Consider the following 26,357-nt stretch of genomic DNA (forward strand, 5'->3'; position numbering starts at 1 on the left):
GAGAGTAAATGGGTGGTGATGGCTTTGTTCATTGGATGAGGTTTTTGAGGTTCAACAGGGATGTAGCCTTAGCTGTGGCAACATTTCTAGATCTAGTTTCTGCTAAGCAAGTGACCTTTGGGGGAGTTGGTGGCTCAGAGCTGTGGTTCAGGTTCTCCTGGTAATGAGTGCCCAGTTCAGAGGTGGCTGTTCTCCAGGACCTTTCAGTTTCTAGACAGTTCCAGTTTATTAAGAGGAGGCAGCAGAGCTGCCAAGGACTGGAAGTCAAGAAGGCTCCAACTGCACCGAGTTAGCTCTATTCAGACTGGGACCCAACACCAGACTGAACTGGTTTGACCTTGGAAGAAAAAGGAATTATGGCCAGAACACAGCTCAGCCTTGGTTTTCCTGTCTGGCTGACAGGAAATACTGCTATTCCTAGACCCAGAGAGGAAGTCAAGTCAAATCAGTTCTTGGATTTGTCACTATCTTTAGAATGGTGGAGAGCACTGTGGCTCTTATCAATTGTATGTCAAATCCATAATATCTTTTTTTGTTTAATGGGAGCTGGGGCGGATGGGTCATGTCTCTATAAGAGGCAATTTGAAACATGATCAAGCCTCCAAAGGCCATGATTACATTAAGGAAAAGAAAAATGTTGGGAAAGCAAGATCCCATTTATTAAAGGTACTTCTTTTCAAGGAAGAGGAAAGAGACTGTAATAAGGAAGAAATGGAAATGAGAATCAGGTTATTGCCTAAAGCCCTCAAGGTTAACATGCTTTCCTCTTTCTTTGCCCTTAACTGTATCTCCTTGTATATCTGGGCTTAAGTATACGTTGATTTGCTTAGTATTGGTGTTAGAAGTGAGCTGTGGGTGAAGCCATGTTGATGCAGAGATGGAAGTCATGTGAAGCTGGCACCCAGTAGGGAGATAGCAAACAGGAAGGGGCAGTCAAGCCAGCATGGGGACAGGTGGTGTCCCTGAGAGCCAGTCCCTGGTCCAGTATATTGCCTAGACAAAGGATTGAGCTTAGGCTTCTCTAGATTTCAGTAAACCAGTTAGAAGACAAGGGGCACAGTGGCTAGGTGGCTGGAAAATCCGAACCACCTGATTGGCATGGTGAGCGGACTTTGGCATGGGGTGGAGGTACCACTGGAAGCAGCTTCCTGGACAGGAACACAGGGCAGGGGACCTCCGCCTGGAGACTGCTCAGCTGAAAGGGACAAGTCAAAGTCACAGCCAAAGCTCCTTCTGGAATGTGTGTCTAGGAAGTGAGTGTGAGTATTCCCTCGGGATACCCAAGTCTGACCATAGCTTACTCTCTCACAGTAATGGTAATCTCTGGTTTATTTTTTTACATTACTCGGGACAGTCACTTGCACAAAGCCAGATAAGCTGTAGATTTGCTTGGTCACTGTGGCAGGTGGCTTCACTGAGGGGTCTGTTAAGCTTGTTATTTCCCTACCTTTACTGTTGCCCCAAGTGCAAGGGTATTTAAAATGGCCCAGTTTTTAAAGTTCTTGACATGCTAACCCCATTGTAAAACATTGACAGCTTCTTAGGTAAAGAACCTAAGCTCACAGAGCTGTCATCTTAGCTGAGACGTTTAAAAAACAAGACTGAGTAGACGACGGGAGCCAGAGCCCTGAACTGGGACTAAAGTAAGCAGAATTCTGTTTCTGATAATATCATGTGTGTTTTATGCTTGGCCTCTGAAAGCAGACCGGCTGGGTTCACAGTCCTGTCTCTGCCACTCGGCGGCTGTGTTACTTCTCCCAGCCTCAGCATCTTTATCTATAAAATGAGGATAATAATAGCACTAGCCTCATGAGATGGTTATGAGGATTAAATGAGATAATGCTTATAATGTGCTTGACCTCAGGACCAAGCAAGCACTGAGGTGCCTCTGCTGCCATTATCTACACAAAACATGTGAGCAGGGCTGACTTAGCAAGGTGGAAAAAGCCAGCACCCGGACACCTTCCCTAAAGTGAGTAAGGGTTGACTTCTTGGTGTGTCACAAATGCTTCCCACTCCTCAGAGATGTGCCCCATCCTTAGCAGGCACAGTTACTAAAGAGAGCAAGGTGACACCAGGACTGGACTGACAAACTCTTCAAGACTGAAGCGGCCCCTGTGGGTACAATAATCAGATCTGGTGTCAACACGAGCGAGGCTCTGCCCGTTCCCTCCCACCACGATTCAGTGGCGTCACTCAGCTTTGGACACTGTTGGAGGCCCAGGCAGAACTGCTCAGAAGCCCCATGTGGTGTTACTCAAAGTGGGATCCTTGGATCATGCCCAGGGCTGCTTGTTAAAAGGATTCCTGGGCTCTAACTCCTCTGATCTAAAGTGTGCATTGGCCCACCAGTCAGTTTAACAAGCTCTTTCAGGTGGTGCTTAAGTCACTCAGGTTTGACTCCCAAAAGTAATATAACCCGGGGAACCAAAAGGACGCTGTTGGGGAAGTTAGGCACAGCTGAGCTGAATTAGCGAAGTGGCTCTGAGGTCAGGATGAAAGTGGGGGAGGTAGGCTTGTTATAATTCAACCCTTAGCGCTGCCTTCATGAGTCTGCGTGCTCCCAGTGGGGCTCCGATGCTCTAGGGGGCTGGCTGAGCTACCAAGTTATTAAACTTAAGAAGGAAGAAAGCTGAGGGCTGCCTCCACCACCCCCTTTAGAAGCCCCAAGCAGGGGTAATGACATGGGGCAGCACTCATTTCTGTAGCATGCCTTGGCTGGCCTCTGGTCCCCAGGCAGGTTTTATAATCCATCCAGAGCAAGGCTCTCTCTCAGGCCTGGTCACCAGGCTGCGTTCTCAAAAGCCTCTGGGAACATGAAACTAGAGCATTCCTTTCTTCAAAACTGTTTTTCTAGCCTGAAGAGGAAACCCAGGTAGGAAAAAAGAGTTTGCCAATGTCTACACTGCTAGATAGCGAATAGTCAGAGAATTTCCTTCAGTGCCTGGGGTCTACTCAGGCAGCAGCTAACTCATACATCCCCAGAGTTTCTTGGGAAGGGAATAACGTATTTTCTAGTTAACTTCCTCAGGTAGAAAACCAATTTGGCTAAGCCAGGCCTAACTATAGGTAGGACTGGGTGACTGCACCAGGCAGGCCTGTGCATGGGTTTTGGAGGCTCTCCTGGCAAACCCTCATCACCCTGCTGGTAAGTGTTGTCATTTCTTGGTGTTTTACTGGGGTCGGTGTGGGGAAGGAGCCCAGGGAGCTTCAGAATGACTGCCAGAGCGGATAGGGCTAGGGGCTCCGAGCCGCCTGTCTGGACTGCCATGCCAGCTACAACTCTTAACTTTGGGGTGACATTGCTCTGGCTTCCTGAGCCATAATGTAAGGAGAATAATAGCACCAAGGGCCATTGTGAGGCTTAAAGGAGTGTGAAAAGCCCATGCATTGTTCCTGGCATTTAATACTCAATCAATACTGTCAAATCTGAGGTCGGTCTGCCCTCAGATGTCCTGGACAGTGCAGCCATTTTTGAGTTTTGTTAAAATGTGGAGTGAGGCTGGGCGTGGTGGCTCACGCCTGTAATACCAGCACTTTGGGAGGCCAAGGCGGGTGGATCACTTGAGGTCAGGAGTTTGGGATGAGCCTGGTCAATGTGGTGAAACCCCGTCTCTACTAAAAATACAAAAAAATTAGCTGAGCCTGGTGGCGCACGCCTGTGGTCCCAGCTACTCAGGAGGCTGAGGCAGGAGAATCCATTGAACCCAGAAGGCGGAGGTTGCAGTGAGCCAAGATCACGCCACTACACTCCAGCCTGGCTGACACAGCAAGACTCCCTCTCAAAAAAAAAAAATTGTGGCGTGAATAAACTCTCCTTTTCTCTGATGTAATAAGAGTTTAGTGTATTAAAATCCTTGAAAGGGGAGGCAAATGTATGTTGAATGCTCAAAGGCAGTAAAAATTTGCATGTTTTCTGAAGGAACTTGGGCAAGACCACAAATCTGTTACCTTTTGGAGAAAAAAAATGGAGTTGGGGAATGAAATACACCCTTGCGGGCTGGCTCAGAGCCATTAACCATTAACATACTGGTGACTTTGTGCTGTTCTTCATTCCAGTTTCAGTTTGTGTTTCTGCAGTGCCGGGTGGCAGGCGCTGTGCCAGGTGCAGATACTGCAAGCGCGTCCTGTGCCTGCCCTGTGTTTCTTGCCCAGGGCTGGTTATGACAGTGGGCAAGCCATCGCTTTTCAGCCTTCCCCTTCAGGCACCCCTTGAGCAGAATCTGCCTGGTGGGTGAGGTGGGGCAGATGAGCCTCATGACTGGGCCGAGGGGCCCTCATGCTCTAGCTCACTCTGGGTCCCACGTGCACACGTGCACACATGCACACACAGCACACCCAGCAGGATGGGTGTGTCTAGAAGAATGCCGAGCAGGTGGCCTTGGACAATTCACAACCAGCCGAGCAGGTCCCCTCCTGTGCCCTCTACTAGATGCCAGCTGCCCCGGCAGGCCTGTTGTGACTGCCAGGCCCTATTTAGGATTGTTTTCCTCTGATGTCCTTTGCAGGGTGGGGCTCTTGTATACCCACAGCCTGCTCTGGGCAAAATTATGTAGCACAGTCTCTGCTATTAATTTTTTCCAGTAAATTAAAGGCTAGAGAAGAAGAAGAAAAAGAATCAAGGATCCAATATGAAGAAATCTGAGCCCAAACCTTGACTCCAGTGCTGAACATGGTGAAGGATTAAGCCTCCTGTCAAGAAAAACAAGCCTGACAGCCTGTAGGCCTATAGAGGGAGGTGCGCCTTCTCTCCAGAAGCCTACTTCTGCAGGAACCCAAGAGTATGGAATGAGCCGTGCAAAGTCTGGTTCAAAAAATAACCCAGTGGGCATGCACCCCTGGTCACTCATCCAGTGTCCAGCTGGCAGCCTGGCAGCCCATGGCTCCCGTGCACAGTGCTTGAGAGCTTCATTATTTCCTATCTGCCGGTGCCATCAACAGCTCTGGGGTGGCAGGGGCAGATCTTGGGCTAAAGGACAGTGGCCAACGGCTTTGGGCCAGAGGCCACAGCAAAACCAGCCAACTAAGAGGAGGAATGTCAGGTCCACAGCAAATACCTACTGCAGCAAGGCTGTAGGAGACTTTGGGGAGGAAGGAGGGACCCTGTTTCCAACAACTTGACCATGTTTCCCATCCAGGGCCCTTTGTGCACAGTGGTGGTGTGCAGGTATTTCCAACTGGGAGCCCCCACAGGGTCAGTGGCTGGTCTCTGCACTTGCTACTGGACCCCTAGCACTGTGCCTGGCACATGCAGATGTGTGTGTGCCAGTGGACTCCAGCCTTGCGATGTACCTTCATCTCTGTGCCCTTGATAGGGCGGTTCCAGGGTTGCCTCTGCATAAGTTCAACCCTCAGGTATTTAAACAGCACATAGCCTCAGCCCAGCACTGTGCTGGCTACTGGGGCAATCTGGGCAGCTTATAAAGGCTGGGCCTTGCCTTGAAGCTTAGTTAGAGATGAGACTTAGGCATTTAACACAAATGGGCATGTCTGGGCTCCGAGTGCCAGAGGAGTTCAGGAGATGGGCCCTCAGTGAGAGTGGTTTGGCACTATGGGTGGGGCAGGACCGCCAGGTGATTGCTTCTCAAGCTCTTGATGGGCTCTCCTTCTGTCCTGCCCACAAGAGCCCAGCCTTGGGCTCCCCATCTAGCTGTCCAGAGAGGCTGGGGGAGGCTGTTGGTGAAGGGAGGGTGGGCCAGAGCTGCCTGCTCTGCACAGGTTGGGTCACCGTTCCTATTCCACTTTCACTGATCCCTTGGTATCCAGGCACATGGCAGCCACTGCCCCGGAGAGTGAGGGGAGGGGCTGGGGGTGGAGCCTAGCAAGGATCACGGACACCCAGCACTTCTGTCATCACCATCACCATCTGCATCTGCCTTACCTGGCTACCTCTCCATTCAGCACACCTGGGAGCAGTGCCCTTGCAGCCCTTTCCCCTTGACAGAGCTGTGACATTGAGCCCTGCCCTGGTCCAGCAGCTGAGGGCCCAGGCTCCCCTTGCCTCCTTTGTCTCATCAGCCCAGGCCATCATGGGTACAGAAGGTGGCAATGAAGTCTCACACTCGGGGTAACCAACATGCAGTACTCATGGAAAGACTGTAATGTGATCAAGGGTTGAGAGAATAGTCTACTGAACCTAAATGTACCCATTACATAGTGTGAACAATTATCAACATGCAGTACTCATTGAAAGCAAAGGGATAATAAAAATGCACTATTACTGAAAGTAAGAAAGTATGGGGTATGTTAGAGAGACAAAGGAGCCAACTGAGAAAGCTCCCAAAGGCAAAACTGCAACAATTTGAGCAACAACATAAATGTAGCATTGGAACATAATATGAAGTATAAATATTTATGAGTCCATAGTGATATAAAGAAATGATTGAATAAATTGAGAATAAACATCTCCCATGTATTCCCATGTAGAATTCCAGGTAGTTTATGTATTTGCTCTGCCTTCAAGGATGTGGAGCATAACTCCCCACTTCTTTTGTGTTTTTGAGACAGAGTCTCATGCTGTCGCCCAGGCTGGAGTGCAGTGGCATGATCTCAGCTCACTGCAACCTCCGCCTCCCAGGTTCAAGTGATTCTCCTGCCTCAGCTTCTTGTGTAGCTGAGATTACAGTTGTGTGCCACCATGCCTGGCTAATTTTTGTATTTTTAGTAGCTATGGGGTTTCATCATGTTGGCCAGGCTGGTCTCGAGCTCCTGACCTCAAGTGATGCACCTGCCTCATGCTGGGATTACAGGCATGAGCCACCTCCCCACTTCTTAAGCATGGACTGCATATAGTAACTACCTTCTAAAGGATACATTCAGGAAAGGGAGAAAAAGTAACCTTATGGAGGAACCTGACAAACACTACCTCATTACCTCAGCCAGGCAATGAAGGGTAACACCAGCATAAGCATGATGAAGCAGGTTGATAGTATGTACCCTTGATATGTGATGAGAGTGGTACTTTACCTCTGTGGCCTTCCTCCAAAAAAACTTATGCATGGCCCTGGCACGGTGGCTTATGCCTGTAATCATAGCACTTTGGGTGGCTAAGGGAGGAGGATCGCTTAAGTCTAGCAGTTCAAGACCAGCCTGGGCAATGTAGCAAGAGCCTGCCTCTACTGAAAAAAAAAAAAAAAAAAAAAAAAAAAATAGCTGTACATGGTGGTGTGTGCCTGTGGTCCCTGCTACTCAGGAAGCTGACCAGGAGGATTGCTTGAGCCCAGGAGGTTGAGGCTGAAGTGAGCCATGATCCACTGTACTCTAGCCTGGGCAACAGAGCAAGACACTGTCTCTTGAAAAAACAATAACAAAAAAACATAACCCCATCTAGTCATAAGGATAACATCAAACAAATCCCACCTGAGGGATGTTCTACAGAATACCTGGCCATACTTTTCAAAACTGTCAAAGTCGTCAAAAACAAGGAAAGAATGAGAAACTGTCAAAACCAAGAGGAGTCTAAGGAGACATGAGACATGACAACTCAGTGAAATGTAGTGTTCTGGATGGGATCTTGGGACAGAAAAAGGCCATTAGGTAAAAACTAGGGGAATTCAAATAAGGTATGGACTTTTGTTAGTAATGTATCAAAATTGATTCATCCATTATGATAAATGCCACCTGTTAGTGGAAGATGTTAACAACAGGGAAAACTGACTAATGGGTCTGTGGGAGCTCTGTGTACTATCTGCAATTTTTCTGTCAATCTCAAACTATTCTAAAATGTTTATTTTTTAAAATGCTTTTTTTTTTTTTTCAAAGACAGGGTCTTGCTTTGTCACCCAGCCTGGAAGTACAGTGGCATAATCATGGCTCACGGCAGCCTTAACTTCTCAAGCTCACGTGACCCCCCATTTTAGCTTCCCAAGTAGCTGTGAGCACAGGTGTGTGCCACCACATCCGACTAATTTTTTTTTTTTTTTTTTTTTGTAGATACAGAGTCTGGCTATGTTGCTCAGGCTGGTCTCAAACTCCTGAGTTCAAGTGATTTTCCAGCCTCAGCCTCCCAAAGTGTTGGGATTATAGGCATGAGCCACCACAACTGACCTAAAAAATACATTATTCTTTTTTTTTTTTTTGGAGATGGAATTTCGCTCTTGTTGCCCAGCCTGGAGTGCAAGGGTGCAATCTCAGCTCACCGCAACCTCCACCTCCCAGGTTCAAGTGATTGTCCTGCCTAAGCCTCTAAGCCTCCTGAGTAGCTGGGATTATAGGCATGCGCCACCACGCCCGGCTAATTTTGTATTTTTAGTAGAGATGGGGTTTCTCCTTGTTGGTCAGGCTGGTTGTGAACTCCTGACCTTAGGTGATCTGCCCACCTCAGCCTCCCAAAGTGTTGGGATTACAGACGTGAGCCACCACGCCCGGCCATGCATTATTCTTACTGTTAATTTGCAAGCACTGTATTTCTTCAGGGGGAGCAGGGGGCAAGGGAAAGTTTCCATTAAGCTGGACCAATGACGAGCGCCCTGTCCCTGCCCTGCCTGGTTTTGTTCTTGGATGTGCCAGAGAAGCGGGAGGGAGGAACGAGAGGCCATCTGGCCCCAGTTCCCCAGCTGGTGGAAAGCAGAGGCAAGGAGGGTTACTGCAGGAAAGTGACAGGATGTGCAGGAACCTGTTAGAGGCACCTGGGCCAGGTTGGAGAAAGCTGGCTGCTGTTAGGCTGTGGTCAGCTCCCGGGAAGACGGACTCCACGGCCTCACTGAGCCACATCGCATCACATTCTGCACTGGTGTGGCATGCACCTAGTGCAGCAAACATCACTCTATGCCACACACTTGGCGGCAAATGGAGACCTCATTAGAAGGGTGAGGGGCCTGCCCTGCTATTTGCTGTCACCATCCCTGACTTAGTGACAGATGGAAGCTGGCATTCAGGGCCTCAGTCATCCAGCCTAGAGGTAAACCAAGCATGTTTCATCAGTGCCCCCTGTTCCCTGAGACCTCTCACCTTCCTTCAGAGGCCTGAGGTGGTAGAAGGGCATGGGCTTTGGAGGCATCAGATCTGGGCTCAGGCTCAGGCGCCACCACTTGACAGCTGGGAAACCTTGGGTGATTCACTTAAGCTCTCCGACCTGTTTCTCCAGTTGTAAAAGGCAGATAATACACCTACTTCACCCACCTTACAAGGTTAGTCAAGGATCAAATGAGAGGCCGTAGACCAGGAGGGACTGTCTTAGGGGTTATTGTTTGGGTAGATGAGGCAAGAGTGGTCAGCACTTTTTAAAGCAGCAGGTAAAGCCTTGGTCTTGGGGCTAATTGGTAGTAGAGTTTTGTATATAGTCATGCCACATAATGTTTTGGTCAACAACAGTGCATGTATGACAGTGGTCCCGTGAGATCATAATACTGTATTTTTACTGTACCTTTTCCATGTTTAGATTCACAAATACCACTGTGTTCCAATTGCCTACAGTATCCAGCACGGTGACAAGCTGCACAGGTTTGTAGCTTAGGAGGAACAGGCTACCCCATCTAGCCTAGGTGTGCGGTAGGCTGGGCCATCTAGGTCTGTGTAAGCGCACTCCATGATGTTCACACAACAACGAGATCACCTGACTGCTTTTCTCAGGGCGTATCCTCGTCATTAAGTGACATGACTGTATTAGGTTGCTTTCAGTTGCAGGTAATACTAAATCCAACTCACATTGGCTCATATAACTGAAAATTCAGAGGCCACATGGGCCTCAGGAGCCATGTGATCAGGGCCATATTTCTCAGTCTCAGAGCATGTGCATGTGTTGGCTTCTCATGCTGATTTTCTTCTAGGTAGAAAAATGTTTATAGGAGGCCCAGGCCACACATTCTACCATCCCCTAAGAGGAAAGAGCTGCTTTCCCCACTGTCATACAGTGTCCATGATGTCTCTCTCTTTAGACTGTTTTAGGTCACATGCTTGTGTTCTGAATTGATCACTGGGGCAAGGACAAGCAAGTCATGCCAACTGGCTTAGGCGTGAGTTACTCCCAACCTGAACAAATTACTGGGGCAAAGAGAGATAAATGATAATGATTGGGTTAGCCAATCGGGGCCTGGGCCTGGAGGTAGGAGGGCATGAAGCCCAGGCAAACCTTTTGGCTGCTACAGGCGGGGAGGAGTGGCATGCATGCCAACAGTGTCCTTACAGGCTTCTATCCCAGTAATAATCCACTGTTTGAGAACAATGGCCATTTGCCTCTATAGCATCCATTTACCCCTTTGGCAACAATCCTAATTTGCATGTGGAGCATTGTTCCTTCTCCTTTCCCAAAAACTACGTGCTTCTAATGAAGCCTCATTTCCCTCTCATGGGAGAGGCATGTGACCAAGATGGCCAATTGGTGCACTGTATTCTCCAAGCCACCGGACTGCTTCTTGGAAAGGCACTTGGTTTGATTAAAGCCAGTGAAACACAATGATACTCACTGGGAAGGAAGGCTGGGGCGGCACCAGGTGTGCCTGTCTGCTGAACCTGACCTCAAGAGGATGTAGGGTCTAGAGCTGTTGGTGCTGCCATTTTACAACCCCATGGAGAGCCTGAGATTGAGGCTAATGTAGAGAGATGGAGGGAGGGTGAGGAACCTAATAGGGCCAGCCTAATTCCTGGACTCTGCAGTTTCAGAGTCCACAGATGGCCTCTTTGCTTTAAAAGCCAGTTTGGGTCAAGTTTTCTACCAGTTGCAATGGTGTCTTATTATACTCTCCTCCCTATTCAAGGGCAGTAAATGCCACCAAGCCGTGCATGTGGGCGACTAGAATGCTTAGTCCAATCCTTACTATTTGTCACTTGACACTAATATTACATGAAAAGCATCCCAGTCATGAAAGATACGGAAGAATGCTCAGTAATACCATGAAGGGAGAACAGTTTGGAACTGTTGTTTACTGGTATTGTCATCTCAGGGGTGTTTCCCCTGATTATCCATGAGGTTCTCTTTGTGCTCCGCTCCCTGTAGGGTCTGGCAGGCTTCCCAGCTTATCTGGTGTTCAAGGTGGGTCTAAGGGTGAAACTGGAGCCCACCTGGATATAGAGATCTATATTAATTTTGTGTTTATTGATGGGAGAAAGTCTTTATTTGGGGTAATCCACCTTGAATGCTACATAAATGTCTTCTACTCAAGGATTCACATAATAAATCTCTCCAAAGGTGTGGTGGCTCAAACACCTGTAATCTCAGCACTTTGGGAGGCTGAGGCAGAAGGATCGCTTGAGCCCAGGAGTTTGAGACCAGCTTGGGCAACATGGTGAAACCCCATTTCTATAAAAAAATACCAAAATTAGCTAGCTGTGGTGGTGTACACCTGTGGTCCTAGCTACTTGGGAGGCTAAGGCAGGAGGATCTTCTGAGCCCGGGAGGTCGAGGCTGCAGTGAGCATCTAGCTCACTCCAACTTGGGTGCATTTGAGCAAGATCCTATCTCAAATTAATGAATAAACAAATCTCTAGGACCTACCTTGAGAGCTGTCAGGAAACCCTCCGGAAAAGGATGTCTCATGGATATGCCAGCGTAAACTCTCCTGAAATAACCCTTTCTCTTTTCTACCCAGACTAACTTGACCTACCCTTCGGGTAAAGTAATGATGCTCTCCTACCTCCAGATCCCTCCCTCTTGGTAAAAAGCCAGTTCAGACTGAAGTAGTCCCTTCTGTTAACCACACTAATTATTACTGCAGTTAATCTCACAATACCTTGAGGCTCCTGGTGCTGAGAGGATTTTGCCTTTTGTTATAGTGATGGAAAGGATGCATTTCAATATGTTGCCTTGCAGCGCAAACCTTTGTTAACAGGGCAAAAGTAGCACGGGGGCAGGAATTACATTCCTGGATGCGCATTTGGCTTATTTACATGGATTTGGGTGTCCTCTAGGGACACCATCTTCTCTCCCCTCCAAGAGGGTCAGGCCACAGGACATCCATGTTCTTGGCCTCCCATGGGAGAGGGGCTCTCGCCAGAGGAAGGGAAAGCCAAGTGGCCACAGAGTTCCAGCCTGTCCCTGGGACAGCCCCTGCCTCTGGCCAGACATCCACCCACCCTTGCTGAGTCAGCCTGCTCTGGGGCTAGGGCTCAGTCCTTGCTATCTGTCAGAGACAGACCATGAAGTGCAGTGTGTGGAGGGTTGGGGCATAGCACACCGAATTACCCCAGGGAGCTTGGAAAACAACTCTTCCCACTCTCTGTTAGGCCCACGGCTTCCTCTACTGGAGAAGACAGCATGTGAGGACAGAACTCAGTCACTCCTCTGTCACCACCAATACAAACAGTCTGGAATCCTGCGCACAGGAGACTGATGATCCCTGAGCAACCTTTAATAGCTCCTACCATTGGGCATTTTCTTGGTACAGATCACAAACAAGAGACATCATAGAAAATGTTATTCTTTTATTATTTCAAGGAGGTAATACATAGCCCAATATGTCAAAGCAAAAGGAATTAGAGGCAGCAAATGGCCAGGTTTTTCTAAGAGCCTCATGCTGCATCTCTGAGCTCCTGTTTGCCCGCTGCCCACAGCTGCTTACATGAAGGCCAGGTCAGTGGACAGATGGCCCAACTCGACACTCCACTGACTGAGAAAGGGCTCAATGTGCAGCACAGCAGAGGCACTGCCAGGACCCAGCACGCTGGGCGGCACCCCCTGCTGCCACCACCAGCTCCGGAACTAGTGCCTTAGTGGCAGCCAGCGTGTCTAGCACTTGATTTTATTCCTGTGAGCCTAGAGTGGGCAGGACGTGAATAAATCCTGAGTCATAAATTAAGGTGAAAGACTTAGTAGTGTTAATACTCTGGGTGAGAAAAGACAACACAGTCTTGGAGGAGAGTGGGCTTGGAGTCTGGTGGAAGAAAGATAGAAACCCCCAGAAGGACCTCGGCCTGCAGGCACTGCCTTGAGGCCATCAGAGGGGGTTTCATGGTACATGATGGGGAGGAGTGAGGCGGGTGGGCACTGGAGGGCTGCTTCCTCTGGCACAATTGAACTAGAGGTTCATTTTCCACTCATAATTGGTTTCCCAGATCTAAGTCACCACACCTGGGGCTGAAGCAAGTCTTGCCTGTGCACCAAGCGTGGCCTTGGACCCTGGAGAGATGCAAGGCTCAGTTCTCCAGTGTTGAAGCGGAGGGGCTCCCAACTGAAGGAGATCTTTCTCCCCCCACCTCCAGCTCCTTTCCCTTGCAAATGACCAGGGTGTGAGTCGAGAGGCAGAGGCACCTCCTGGTGCAACCCCACCACAGTCTCCCAGAGAACTCATCTTGGTGGGACTCAAAAGCCCAGGCTTGGCATGGAGCAGACTTATTCCACCCATGGGAGGGCACCCAGTCTGGTGACTGAATGGTGGCGTGCAAGTGGGAGTCAGCAGTGGCTCTGGATGCCGTAATACTCAGATGCCATTCATTTCTATGTGATCGTCCTGGCTGGAGAGCTGGTGAGGAGGGGCTGCTTCCTCCTGGCGTGCACTGTTCACCAACCACACCAGGTGGGCTGATAGATTTTTGGTTTGACAGGTGTGGAAAGAATTTTTAAAACCAGCCACTGTATTCTCCAAACCCAGAGCCACTGGTTTTGTTTGACAAGAAAGGACAAAGAGAACCACAGCTCCACTGAGGCTAAGGCTTGTGTAGCACAGAATGCAGTATGTATCGAAACGTATAAACCTTGTCTGGGGAGATGGGTGAGCACAGAGCTGCAGGGACCCAGGTCCTCTAGTCAGTTGCAGGCTCTGCCGATGTCTCATCCTTAAGCTCCTCAAAACCTGGGACTGGCTTCTGCAGAAAGTATGTAGTGGCCTGGATCACCTTGTCTGGTCCAATGTTGTACACTGGGTGAGTGGGCTGCTGCAAAGAGAAGAAAAGGTGCCAGTTAATCACCCCGGTGGTCCTTGAAAACATAACACATCCTTTGCTCCATGAAAGGCACTTCTAAGAATTTAGTATAAGGAATCAGAGATACACACAAAGATTTATCACACAAAGCCCAAAGGTTCAAAAACTGTGTATTTGCTAAAACTATCTAGTCCATGGGACACAGGGTAATATACAGCCATTATAAACATGCATTTAAATGTTTAATGATATAGGCAAATTCTTACAACATATGTGAGAAAACAGTATGTGCAATACTATCTCAAACTTTTTTTTTTTTTTTTGAGACAGAGTCTTGCTCTGTTGCCCAGGCTGGAGTGCAATGATGCGATCTCAGTTTACTGCAACCTCTGCCTCCTGGGTTCAAGAGATTCTCCTGCCTTAGCCTCCTGAGTAACTGGGATTACAGGTGTGAGCCACCACGCCTGGGTAATTTTTGTATTTTTAGTAGAGACAGGGTTTCACCATATTGGCTAGGCTGGTCTCAAACTCCTGACCTCAGGTGATCCACCAGCATCGGCCTCCCAAGGTGCTGGTGTTACAGGTGTGAGCCAATGCCCAGCCTCAAACTTTTTAAAAAGTGTATTTGTACCTGAGATGTATATAAATAGCAAAAATCGTACCCATACCAAAATATTAATAGTGATATGATTGTTTTTTAATTTTCTTATTTGTACTTTATGTATCCCAATTATTAAAACAATAAACATGTATTTACATTTATAATCAAGAAAAAAGGGGCTGGATGTGGTGGCTCACGCCTGTAATCCCAGCATTTTGGGAGGCTGAGGTGGATGGATCACCTGAGGTCTGGAGTCCAAGACCAGCCTGGCCAAGATGGTGAAACCCCATCTCTACAAAAATACAAAAATTAGCCGGGCATGATGGTGGGTGCCTGTAATCCCAGCTACTTGGAAGGCTGAGGCAGGAGAATCGCTTGAACCTGGGAGGCAGAGGTTGTAGTGAGCCAAGATTGCATCACTGCACTCTAGCCTGGACAACAGAGCGAGACTCCATCTCAAAAAAAATAATAAAAGAAAAGAACAAAGGACCACAACCCTATTATGTAGTAAGGCTGTTAGGTCATATTTAAACTCCATGATGTTATTCTAGTACATCACAGAAACCCAAAAAAAACTTTAGATTTGACACGGGGCATAATCTTAGGCCAATAATCAGGATTCTCCCACTGTGGGAGAATGAAGAAGGGAACACAACTGCAGGAGATATTTAAAAATTTTTGAGAGAATACTATGAGCAACCTCATGCTAAAACATACAAAAATTCAGATAAGCAGTAATTTTTAAAAACCAGAAAAACTGTCAAAATTGACTTAAGGAATTTTTAAAGGCCTACATGAAGAAATTAAGAACAACAATTGCTTATTCTGCCACCCCCACATCCCCTAAAAGATACTAGACCTAGACGGTTTCTCAGGCAAGTATTATCAAACCTAAAAAGAAACAGATAGTCTCTGACCTATACACACTTTTTAAGAGACTGAAAAAAAAAAGGGGGCCAGTGGGGGGCCAGGTGCAATGGCTCACACCTATAATCCCAGCACTTTGTATGGCTGAGGTAGGATAGCTTGAGGCCAAGAGTTCAAGACCAGACTAGGCAACCTAGCAAAACCCTGTCTCTACAAAAATTTAAAAACTAGCAGGTTCTGGTGGTGTGCACCTGTAGTCCCTGCTACTTGGGAGGCTAAGACAGAAGGATAGCTTGAGCCCAGGAGTTCCAGGCTGCAGTGAGCTATGATCACATCACTGCACTCCAGCATGAGTGACGGAGTGAGAGCATGTCTCTGAAAAAGAAAAGAAAAGAAAATGATAAAAGGTAAGAGGAGCAGGAAGCTACCCATCTAATTTTATGAGGCTATGATATTATCCTGAAACACTGGAAAAGGACAATACAATACAATTTTAGATCAATCTTTCTTATGAACACACATGCAAAAAAATCCTAAATAAAACTACTATGCAAACATACTGGCAAACTGAATCCAGCAGTATACTGAACAAAACACACAGACACAGACACACTGTCTCTACTATGACCAAGAAGGGCTTATCCTGGGAATATAAGGCTTAACATCAGAACATTAATGAAACATATCATATTAAAGAAGAAAAATCAGATGCGGAGAAAGCATTCAATAAAATTTAACACTACCTTATGACTGAAACTAACAAAAACAACCTAGCAAATCAGGAATAGTAGCAAATATCACTAATGATATAATGTAACTATCACAACCCTACAGTTAACCCTATCATGCTTAATGGTCAGATTATAAAAAGCCTTCCCATTACAATCAGGAGCAAGACAGGAATGCCCTCTATTACCTTTAGTCAGGACTATGTGGCAATCTTAGCCAACAATACAAGGCAAGAAAAATAAAACGGAAACTTAGACAAACTTAAAACTATTAAGAGAGTTCAAGAAGGTAGCTGGATACAAGATTTATAAATATTATTAGCATTTCTATACACTAGTAACAAACAGTTACAAAATTGAAAATAAAAAAGATTCCAGTCACAAGAGACATAAAAACTGTAAATTAGACATAACTCTAAAAAAAAAAATGCTAGTCCTTTATGGAAAAAATTATAAAAAACCATTGAAAGACATTAAATAAAAGAAAAATTATGTTCATAAATGGAAGCCTAAATACTGAAAAGAAGTCAGTTCTCTTTCTACTCCTGGGAAGACAGGAAGAAAAAAGAAAAAGTTGCTTTTCTCCTATTAATCTAAAATGTAGTGCAATTCCAATAAAAATCCCATTAGAACTTGACAAGTTGATCCTACAATTCACAGGAAAACGCAAAAGGCAAAGAATAGCCAAGGCAGTTTTGAAGAGAAGCATCAAGGCAGACAGGACTTGCCTACCTGTTTTCAGACTTGCTTACAAGAGTGCAGATAGGCAAACAGACCAAAGGAACAGAATAGAGAGTCCAGAAACAGGGCCCCTTCATGTGTGGAAGCTTGAGGGTGTGGCACACATGACATACACATCAGCAGGAAAGGCTGTAGACTTCAGTACATGGTGCTGGTTATCCATATGGAAAAAAGACAACATTATAGCCAAGCCTCGCTGTACACAGAAACCAAATCCAAGAGAATTAGAAATCTAGATTAAAAAGGCAAGCTTTAGACTATTTAGAGGTTACACTTAATGACTTGCTGCAGTGCCTTGTTCATTCCCTTCAGAGCATGCGTCACAATTTGTAATGTATTTGTTTAATGTGTGCCTCCTTTTGTCTGCTTCCCTCAAAAATGGTAGATTTCTTAAGTAAATCCTCACCTACCCTCCCCCCAAAACAAACCCCTGAACAACAGAAAAGACAAACAGATTTGACCACTTCAAAATTAAAATATTAAAATATTTTTGTGGGGAAAGGGTGCTGGGGGCAGGGTCTCACTCCATCTCCCAGACCGGAGTGCAATGGTGCAAACAGAGCTCACTGTAGCCTTGACTACCTGGGCTCGAGCGATTCTCCCACCTCAGCCTCCCAAAGTGCTAGGTTCACAGGTGAAAACCACCATATCTGGCCTAAAATCTTCTATTTAACAACAACATCAAAAAACACTAAAAACAAAATGCTATGGTTTTGATGTGGTTTATTTGTCCCCACAAAAATTAATATTGAAATCTGATCCCCAAGGTGGCGATGTTGGGAGGTGGGGTTTATGGAACGTGTTTGGGTTCGAGGGGTAGATCCCTCAGGAGTGCCTTGGTACTGTTCTTGCAGTAGTGACTGAGCTCTCACTCTTGCTCTGGGGTGTCTGGATTAGTCCTGGAGGGAATGGATTAGTTCCGGCAAGGGTAGGCTGTTACAAAGCCAGGGTGTCCTCAGGCTCTCCTCTCTTTGCATGGGTTGGCTTCCCCTTTGACTTCCACATATTACAATGCAGCACAACCCTTGCCAGAAGCCAGAGCCATGTTCTTGAACTTTTCAGCCTATAGAACCATGAGCTAAATAAACCTCTTCTTTATATATTATCTAGTCTCAGGTATTCTTTTACAGCAATACAAATCAGAGTCACAAAATGAAAAGAGAAGTCACAAGCTGGAAGATACTCACTACACACATGTAACTGACAAAAGATTAGTATCGAAAAGATACAAAGAACTACAAATACTTAAGGGAAAACAACTGAAGCTATCCATCAGTAAGAAAACGAGCACAGAAGACAACACAAATGGCCAACGAACATTTGAAAAGATTTTCAACCTCTCTAGTAATCAGGAAAATGCACAAACAAATACCATTTCACATCCATCAAATGGCAAAAAGGAAAAGGTCTGACTATGGATCGGTTCATCTTACACAACCATGCTGGGGAGCAGTTGAGAGATATCTATCAACGATGACAATATGTGTCCCCTTCAACCCAGCAGGTCCCCTCCTGGAGACATTCTAACACATGAACCCAATGAGACAGATACCAGAACATTCACTACAACACTGTAATAGCAAAAAATGGATAACTAGCAGGAGAACAGAGAACTACACTGGGGTACATTTATACAAGTGAGTATCATATAATAGTTAAAATAAATAAACTGGAACAACACATGTGAACACAGATAAACCTCAAAAATAACAATGGTCAGTGGGAAAAGTAATGCAGAATAACTGGTATAGTAGGTACCATTACAAAAAGTTTGAAAACATGCAAGCAACTGTTATATTGCTTATAAACAACTATATATCGCTTATAGATACATATGTATGTAGCAACAGTACAAAAATATCCACAGGCATGATACATGTCAAATTTGGGACAGGGTTACCTCTGGAGAAGGAGAGAGGAAAAAAAACTGGAAGAGGACTATGTAAGAGGCAAACGGGGAAAATAATTAGGGCCTGGAAAAGCTGGATGGCTGTTTTTCTGATTAAGAATGAGGCTGAGCATCTTTTCAACTATCTATTGGCCATTTGTGTTTCTTCCATTTGAAATGTTTCCCAGTTAAAAGAAACAAAGATGGAGCCAGGCGTGGTGGCTCACACATGTAATCCCGGCACCTTGGGAGGCTGAGGCGGGCGTATCACTTGAGGTCAGGAGTTTGAGACCAGCCTGCCCAACATGGGGAAACCCCATCTCTACTAAAAATACAAAAATTAGCTGGGTGTGGTGGCACACACCTGTAATCCCAGCTACTCAGGAGGCTGAGACACAAGAATTGCTTGAACCCGGGAGGCGGAGGTTGCAGTGAGTGAAGATCATACCACTGCACTCCAGCCTAGGTGACAGAGTGAGACTTTGGCTCACAAAAAAAATTAAAAATTAAAAAAAAATTTTTTTTGAAAGAAACAAAAAGGGAAGGTTAAAACGACACAGATGAGAAAATAAGGCAGTGACCTAAATGGTAGCAGCAGCCATGTTTACGCTGGTGGAAGTAGGGCTTAGTAAGAGTCGGGCCCTGTGATTTGGTCACTGGGGACAGTCTCCATTGGATTCATGTCTCAGGCTCATGTCTAGGCTCAGAGTACCTCCACGTTGTCCTCAGCTGGCTGCAGCAGTGAGCATCCTGCCCTCACAGGGCTATTATTTTTTGAGGAAAACAGACAAACACACATTAAACAACACACCACCAACTGAGTAAAGTACTACAAAGAATATGAACAAGGTGCTGAGGCAGAGCGTTCCGGGGATCTCATTCTCTGAAGAGAAGGCATCTAAGCTGAGCCTCTGGGGGAGACTGCGGCAGGCAGTACTGCGCAGCTGCAGTGCTATCATAAGCCTGCTGGGACTCACAGCCTCAGATTGACACGTGACTGTGGCCTCCTTGAGGGGAAGCTAATACCAGCGGTGGGCTAGGTCCTCAGCGCTGGGATAAAGGCACAACAGCTCTGTGACAGATCAGACCTCCCATTCAGAACCCTGAGCTTGCCCAGAGGTGCGTCTCCTCTGCGGTCACATCCTCATTAAAAGCCGCACACCTCGAAGGGCAGAGAGACCACAAGCTTCCGCCTGTCCACACAGGAAACACAGAGCCAGTTCTGCTCACTTGGAAAGCCTTCTGTCGAGGTCCCTGTGGAGAAGGGGTGTGAAGCCCTGCACCCGCCTTACCAGAGCGTTTTCGGGCACACCCAGGACCACATCATGCAACATGGCTCCACTGCCGAAGTGCTGGGCTATGGACAGGCCGCTCAGGCAGTAGCAGGTGTGGTAGAAATCACGTGACCTGTAAGGACAGGCAGCTCTGAGCAGGCGCTCCTCTGCTCCGCACACATCTACGGATGCAGCCACACCAATTCAGAGACCACTGGTGCTATCACATGTCCCCCCGTCCTCTACGTGGCTAGAGGAGGCACAGTTTTCCCAGCAGTGTTATTTAAAGACCCACAGGCTGAGCACAGTGGCTCACACCCATAATCCCAGCACGTAGGAGGCTGAGGCAAGAGAACAGTCTGAGGCCAAAAGTTCAAAACCAGCTTGGGCAACATAGGGAGACCCCGTCTCTACAAAAGATTAAAAATTAGCTAGGTGTGGTGGCAGATGCCTGTAATTGCAGTTACTTGGGAGGCTGAAGCAGGAGGATTACTTGAGCCCAAGAGGTGAAGGCTGCAGTTAGCCGTCATTGTGCCAATGCACTCCAGCCTGGGTGACAGAGGGAGACCCTGTCTCAAAAAAGTAAGATACAATAAAATAAAAGCCCCATCCTCCAGCCCTGCCCAGCAGCAGGAACTGTAATTTTTTTTTCTTTTCTTTTTTTCTTGTTTACCTTAAACTATTAAGGGTTAAAGGAAACTGTAATTTTACAGTCAGTCTCTCTAACTGTCTTCTGGAAAGGGCTCTCCAGGGGCAGTACTAGTGATAAATTGATACACTTCTCCAGAAAATATCTAAATATCTAGACATGGGCCACATTCTTCCTGATAAATTCCTGGACCAGGCCTTCCCCTGGACACCAAGAGCAGCAGGACGTGTGTTGGGGTCGGGGGAGACAGAGGGTGGGGAACAAAGGTTAGAGGACTTATTTTATTTCCCTTTTTCTCTTATAACACATAAGCCACCTCAGATTTGAGCTTAATTATTTAATCCACTCTATAATAGTTGTCATGATTACAGTCTCTGTTTACAACACTCAGGGGTTTTAAAATCCTGTCTCCTGTTCCTATTCTATTTAGATCAGTTTTTTTGTTTGTTTGTTTGTTTGTTTTAAAGAAGAAGAGTTATCTACCCAGCAATCTGTTTCCCTGTCTGGGGGAGGTGGTTGCATGCAAGCTGGGGGACAAGATGGGCAGCTGGAGGTGCCAGGATCAATGGCCTCGAGGGCTGCTCCCAACTGGGTGCTTTTTCCCATACAACCTAGCACTATGCAGGTGCTAAGGGTGACATCTCTGCTCTTGAGGTCTGGCTCTGAGTAGGCCTGAGGTGCATGCCCCTCTGCTCTCTCCTCCCCATGCTTCCCTCCCCAGAGAGAAAGCACTCACTTGCCAGGTTTATCCAGAAGTCCCCCTGCAGGGCACTGGCAGCACATCAGGATGTACTCCTGCAGGGCCTGCTGATGGAACATCCAGTGGCTCATGCTAAGGGCAGGGTCACCTGTTGAAGGGCAAAGGGTCAGTAAGGGCCTGGCGGATCCAGCCAAGTATCAATGACCTAATTCCGCTTTCTCACCTGGGGGAATAGTCGAGGTTTCCCTCTCCCCTTCCTCTTCCATTCATTCTTGGTACAACTGCTATCTTCCCCATGTCCTACGCACAGCATGTCCCTTCTCCTGAACTTTGACACGTGTCAAAGAGCAGCAGTTCAAAGTGGCACTTCCACTTTCTTGAAATGCACCCTGTTAACGTGGATGGTGATCCTCAACCACATCTCTAGCAGGCAATGAACCGGCCTAGCTGTTGAACTTACCTTTCCAGACTGACCTCGGTGGCTGTTCCCAACTTGGTCCACAAATCTACCCTGGACTTCAAGAGACCTTCCCTCTAGCATATCTCTATAACTTGTTAACCAGACTGATTAGCTCAGAGAACTCTTAACAGGGGTAATAAAGTCTGTTTCTTCTACTTTTCTAAGCTTGAATTTAATCAGTCTCCAAAGGGAATTCTCTAACTTGTCTCTCGGCTCAAAGAATTTACCTAAGAAACGTTACTAGTAACTGCCCTCCTGCATCATACGATACCCTAGCAAAAACTGGGTATTCTGGTAATACTACTAAGGTACTGACAAGCAACTGGACTTCTTCACTCTGAAGTTTAATCACTATGGTCAAAGAATTCTGTGGGCCACACAGTTATCAAGTGGGAAGGAGGGACAAATCACGGACAGGTGTGCAGAAGCATCTGTGTAGAAATCGATTAAAAAAAAAAATATATATATATATATATAGGATGTACATTAAGTCCTTGGTCAATTTAATACTTTGATACCTGGGCTAAAAGATGCCCAACAATAAAACATTAAAAAAAAGAAAAGATGTCCAACAATTGGTAAATGGCACCTGAAAGCTAATTTTTCTTTCTTCCAATCTTTTGGTTTCTATGCATTTTTCTACCTGTTATTATAACTATGTATCTTATGTTTTTCACTTACCAATATAGCCATAAACTTTTTTATTCTGCTACATAATCTGCATAGCTATCACTGTGAATAGCCATATAGTATTTTATTAAGTGGACATATAAGGTTACTGTATCATAAAAAGAACCGAAAATAACTACAAACAACTGAAAAATAACTAAAAATCTTATATATGAGTATATAAATTTCTATGGTGAAAATTATAAAAGTTTATGGTATCAATAATCTTTCACATTTTGGAGAAAATAACAAAAAAGAAAAAAGAGGAAAAGATTTTTAAAAATAAAAACGAAAAGTTTACAATACAGTCTATAAAGAGATTTAAGCAAAATATTAAACTGATGAATATTTCCTTTTTTTTTTTTTTTTTTTTTTTTTGAGACAGAGTTTCACTCTGTTGCCCACGCTGGAGTGCAATGGCATGATCTTGGCTCACTGCAACCTCCGCCTCCCGGGTTCAAGCAATTCTCCTGCCACAGCCTCCCGAGTAGCTGGGATTACAGGCACGCACCATCATGCCCGGCTAAGTTTTGTATTTTTAGTAGAGACGTGGTTTCACTATGTTGGTCAGGCTGGTCTCAAACTCCTGACCTCAGGTGATCTACCCTCTTTTGGCCGCCCAAAGTGCTGGGATTACAGGTGTGAGCCACTGCACCCAGCCTAAATTGTTGAATATTTCAAACAGAAAATAATAATTTATTAAATTTCTTAAAAAAGAGACACAGAGAAAAAGGGTTTCCAAGGTTGAGCACTAGATGAGGGACAGTGGCCAGCTGACATTTGGAGGCTAGGGACAAAAGCCTCTCATCTTCAACCCTGAGTTGCACTCAGCCCCGAAACACCCATTCAGAGACACAGGGCCGGGCGCGGTGGCTCAAGCCTGTAATCCCAGCACTTTGGGAGGCCAAGACGGGCGGATCACGAGGTCAGGAGATAGAGACCATCCTGACTAACACGGTGAAACCCCGTCTCTACTAAAAAAAAATACAAAAAACTAGCTGGGTGAGGTGGCGGGCGCCTGTAGTCCCAGCTACTCGGGAGGCTGAGGCAGGAGAATGGCGTGAACCCGGGAGGCGGAGCTTGCAGTGAGCTGAGATCCGGCCACTGCACTCCAGCCTGGGTGACAGAGCCAGACTCCGTCTCAAAAAAAAAAAAAAAAAAAAAAGAGACACAGGACACTGAGTCCAACCTAAGGAGAAGTATCCAGTCTCCCATCTCAGGCTGGCCGCAGGCCACATGCTTTGATACACTCACACTATTTTAATTCCCTTCCTTTCTTTTCCTCACCTGTAAGCACAGTGGACTTTGTTATATAAGATACATACATATATGATGGGACCTGTCGTCTTTTACTTATTTCCAAGGTTGTTTCCAGTTCCTTGCCATTATGAGGAATGCTGTGCTAAATCTTTGTCAATATTATCTATGCTTAGGATTATTTTTTTAAAATAGACTGACCACAGTGGAATTATTCGGTTAAAGGGAATAAACATTTTTAAGGCTTTTAATAGATACTGATAAACTGCTTTAAGAATTTATAGACTACTCTCAGCATAATCCCTGTGGAATAGCCCTGCTCTGCAGGAGCAGTCAAAAATAAATATATAAATAAACTAAAAATAAAAACAAAGACTTTATGTAGCTGCCAGCAAAATTTAAAATTTTGCTCTACCACCTCCAGCATTAGCACCTTTTTGTTGTTGTTGAGACCACCCAGGCTGGAGTGCAGTGGTGTGATCTCGGCTTACTGCAACCTCTGCCTCCCAGGTTCAAGTGATTCTCCTGTCTCAGTCTCCTGAGTACCTGGGATTACAGGCACAAGCCACCACGCCAGCTAGTTTTTGTATTTTTAGTAGAGATGGGGTTTCACCATGTTGTCAAGCTGGTCTCGAACTCCTAAAGTGATCTGCCCAACTCAGCCTCCCAAAGTGCTCGAATTACAGGTGTGAACGACCATGCCCAGCCAGCTTTAGTTACTTTTTAAAAGTAATCAGCAATTAAAATGGTAAAAAGAAATAGTACCTGACAGTTTATTTTGATTTGCCTGCCTCTGATTACTAATTAGGGTGAAATTTTTCCATGACTTGTGTTTAATATTTGCATTTCCTTATGATGGTGTCTGTTTGGCCTATATATTGACTATTCTGAGATCCAATAGTCAATTTGATTACCCGAGCTTTTTCTGATATTCGCCCTTGTCTACATCATATGCTGCATCTATTTTCTCCTTTTTGCTCCTCTGTTTTGGTTATGTGAGTTTAAAACTTTTTACAATTAATTTTAAAATTTAATTAATATAAAACATATACATGTTTTATACTACTGATTTTTCCTTTGTGATTTCCTTTTTAAGAAAATATTTAATGTGTATGGGGGTTTTTGGGGGGATGAGTAATGAAAATGTTCTAGAATTGTCATAATGATTCGTAACTGAATAGGTAAGTTGTATGGTATGGGAATTATATCTCAACAAAGCTGTTATTTGAAAAAGCATATTTACTAAACTTTAGGAAACTGCATTACATATCTGTACAAAATGTACACATATTTCATATCCTATAACGAATAAAAGACTATTTTTATAAGGTAAATGATAACCTGTGGCTAAAATTAGAATCTGAAAAGAAAACGCTATGTTTATCATATAAAAAATTATAGACTGCTTCAGTGACTTCCTATATTATTGAAGCTTAGAAGCTCAAAGTTCAAAAATTCTACAAGGAGCTTCTAGAAATCCTGAATTTGGACACCAGCACACATAATCACAAGATGAAAGCAGATATGATTATAGGGTGATAACTGCACACTGGAATCGGCCTTTTAAATCCTTTCTCCCTCTTCCTGAAATTATAGGTCCCAATTCTCATCTCATTTTGCATTTCAAAGGTTCTTTTCATCCAAAAAAATAAAAAGTCTTTCCTCACCATAACTGACAGGTGCAGCCATCTGTAGCTCAATTTCACAGGTGGGCAAGAAAATTCCAGGGTATGTCCCAAATAACATACAAGAAGCCAGTAACTACCAAGCCAGGCAAAAACTCACAGGCCTGCTGCTTTCTTACTGTTCCACAAAACAAAAAAACCAAATAACTCACTGATTCAGTCAGCACTTGAGATTTCTTAAGCCTTTTTTTTCTTCTTTTTTTTTTGAGATGGAGTCCCGCCCTGTCACCCAGGCTGGAGTGCAATGGCATGATCTCGGCTCACTGCAACCTCCGCCTCCGGGGTTAAAAGTGATTCTCCTGCCTCAGTCTCCTGAGGAACTGGGATTACAGGTGCATGCCACCACACCCGGCTACTTTTTGTATCTTTAGTAGAGACAGGGTTTCATCATGTTGGCCAGGCTGGTCTTGAACTCCTGAACTCATGATCCACCCACCTTGGCCTCCCAAAATGCTGGGATTACAGGCTTCTTTTGCTTTTTGAGACCCAAGTCTTGCTGTGTCGCCCAGGCTGGAGTTGCAGTGGCACTCTCTGCCTGCAACCTCTGCCTCCTAGACTCAAGTGATCCTTCTACCTCAGCCTCCTGAGTAGCTAGGACTACAGGCACATGCCACTATGTCTGGTTAACTGTTTTCAATTTTTTGCAGAGACAAGCTCTCACTATATTGCCCAGGCTGGTCTTGAACTCCTGGGCTCAAGAGGTCTGCCTGCCTTGGCCTCCCAAAGTGCTGGGATTATAGCCATGAACCACTGTGCCCAGCGTTTTAAGCTATTAATGATAATTCCTTCTTCTACTCAAATACCGTCACTTACACATAGAAAGTAGTCACTGGCATGGAGCCACTGATTGTCACTTGCTGAGTTAGGGCATGGCCTAGACCCATGTGCTGCACCAGAGCATTCTTTTTGCTTTTTAGTTAGCAACATGATCAATGCCTTTTAAAAAATGTATTTGTACATTTACCAAAATAAAATTAGTAATGCACATCTTTTTTTTTTAAAAGGGCACAGTATAATATAGAAGTATAATATAAATCTGTTTAT

At 45.6% G+C, this 26,357-nt stretch overlaps 1 protein-coding gene across 2 annotated transcripts in view; it reads right to left on the reverse strand.

The window, feature by feature from the left end:
* Positions 1–12,340: 12,340 nt before the first annotated feature.
* The window catches only part of FNTB (farnesyltransferase, CAAX box, beta), a 77,125-nt gene continuing 63,108 nt past the window's right edge, over positions 12,341–26,357 (reverse strand). For both annotated transcript variants that reach the window (XM_030930553.1, XM_030930554.1), the window contains exons 10-12: positions 21,279–21,390; positions 19,912–20,026; positions 12,341–13,806 (exon numbers count right to left, since the gene is read on the reverse strand). In XM_030930553.1, the coding sequence (XP_030786413.1) occupies positions 13,675–13,806; positions 19,912–20,026; positions 21,279–21,390 (359 nt within the window). In that variant the 3' untranslated portion in view covers positions 12,341–13,674. The remainder of the gene's footprint in view (positions 13,807–19,911; positions 20,027–21,278; positions 21,391–26,357) is intronic.

The sequence above is a fragment of the Rhinopithecus roxellana genome, chromosome 5, assembly GCF_007565055.1.
Source record: "Rhinopithecus roxellana isolate Shanxi Qingling chromosome 5, ASM756505v1, whole genome shotgun sequence".
NCBI lineage: Eukaryota > Metazoa > Chordata > Mammalia > Primates > Cercopithecidae > Rhinopithecus > Rhinopithecus roxellana.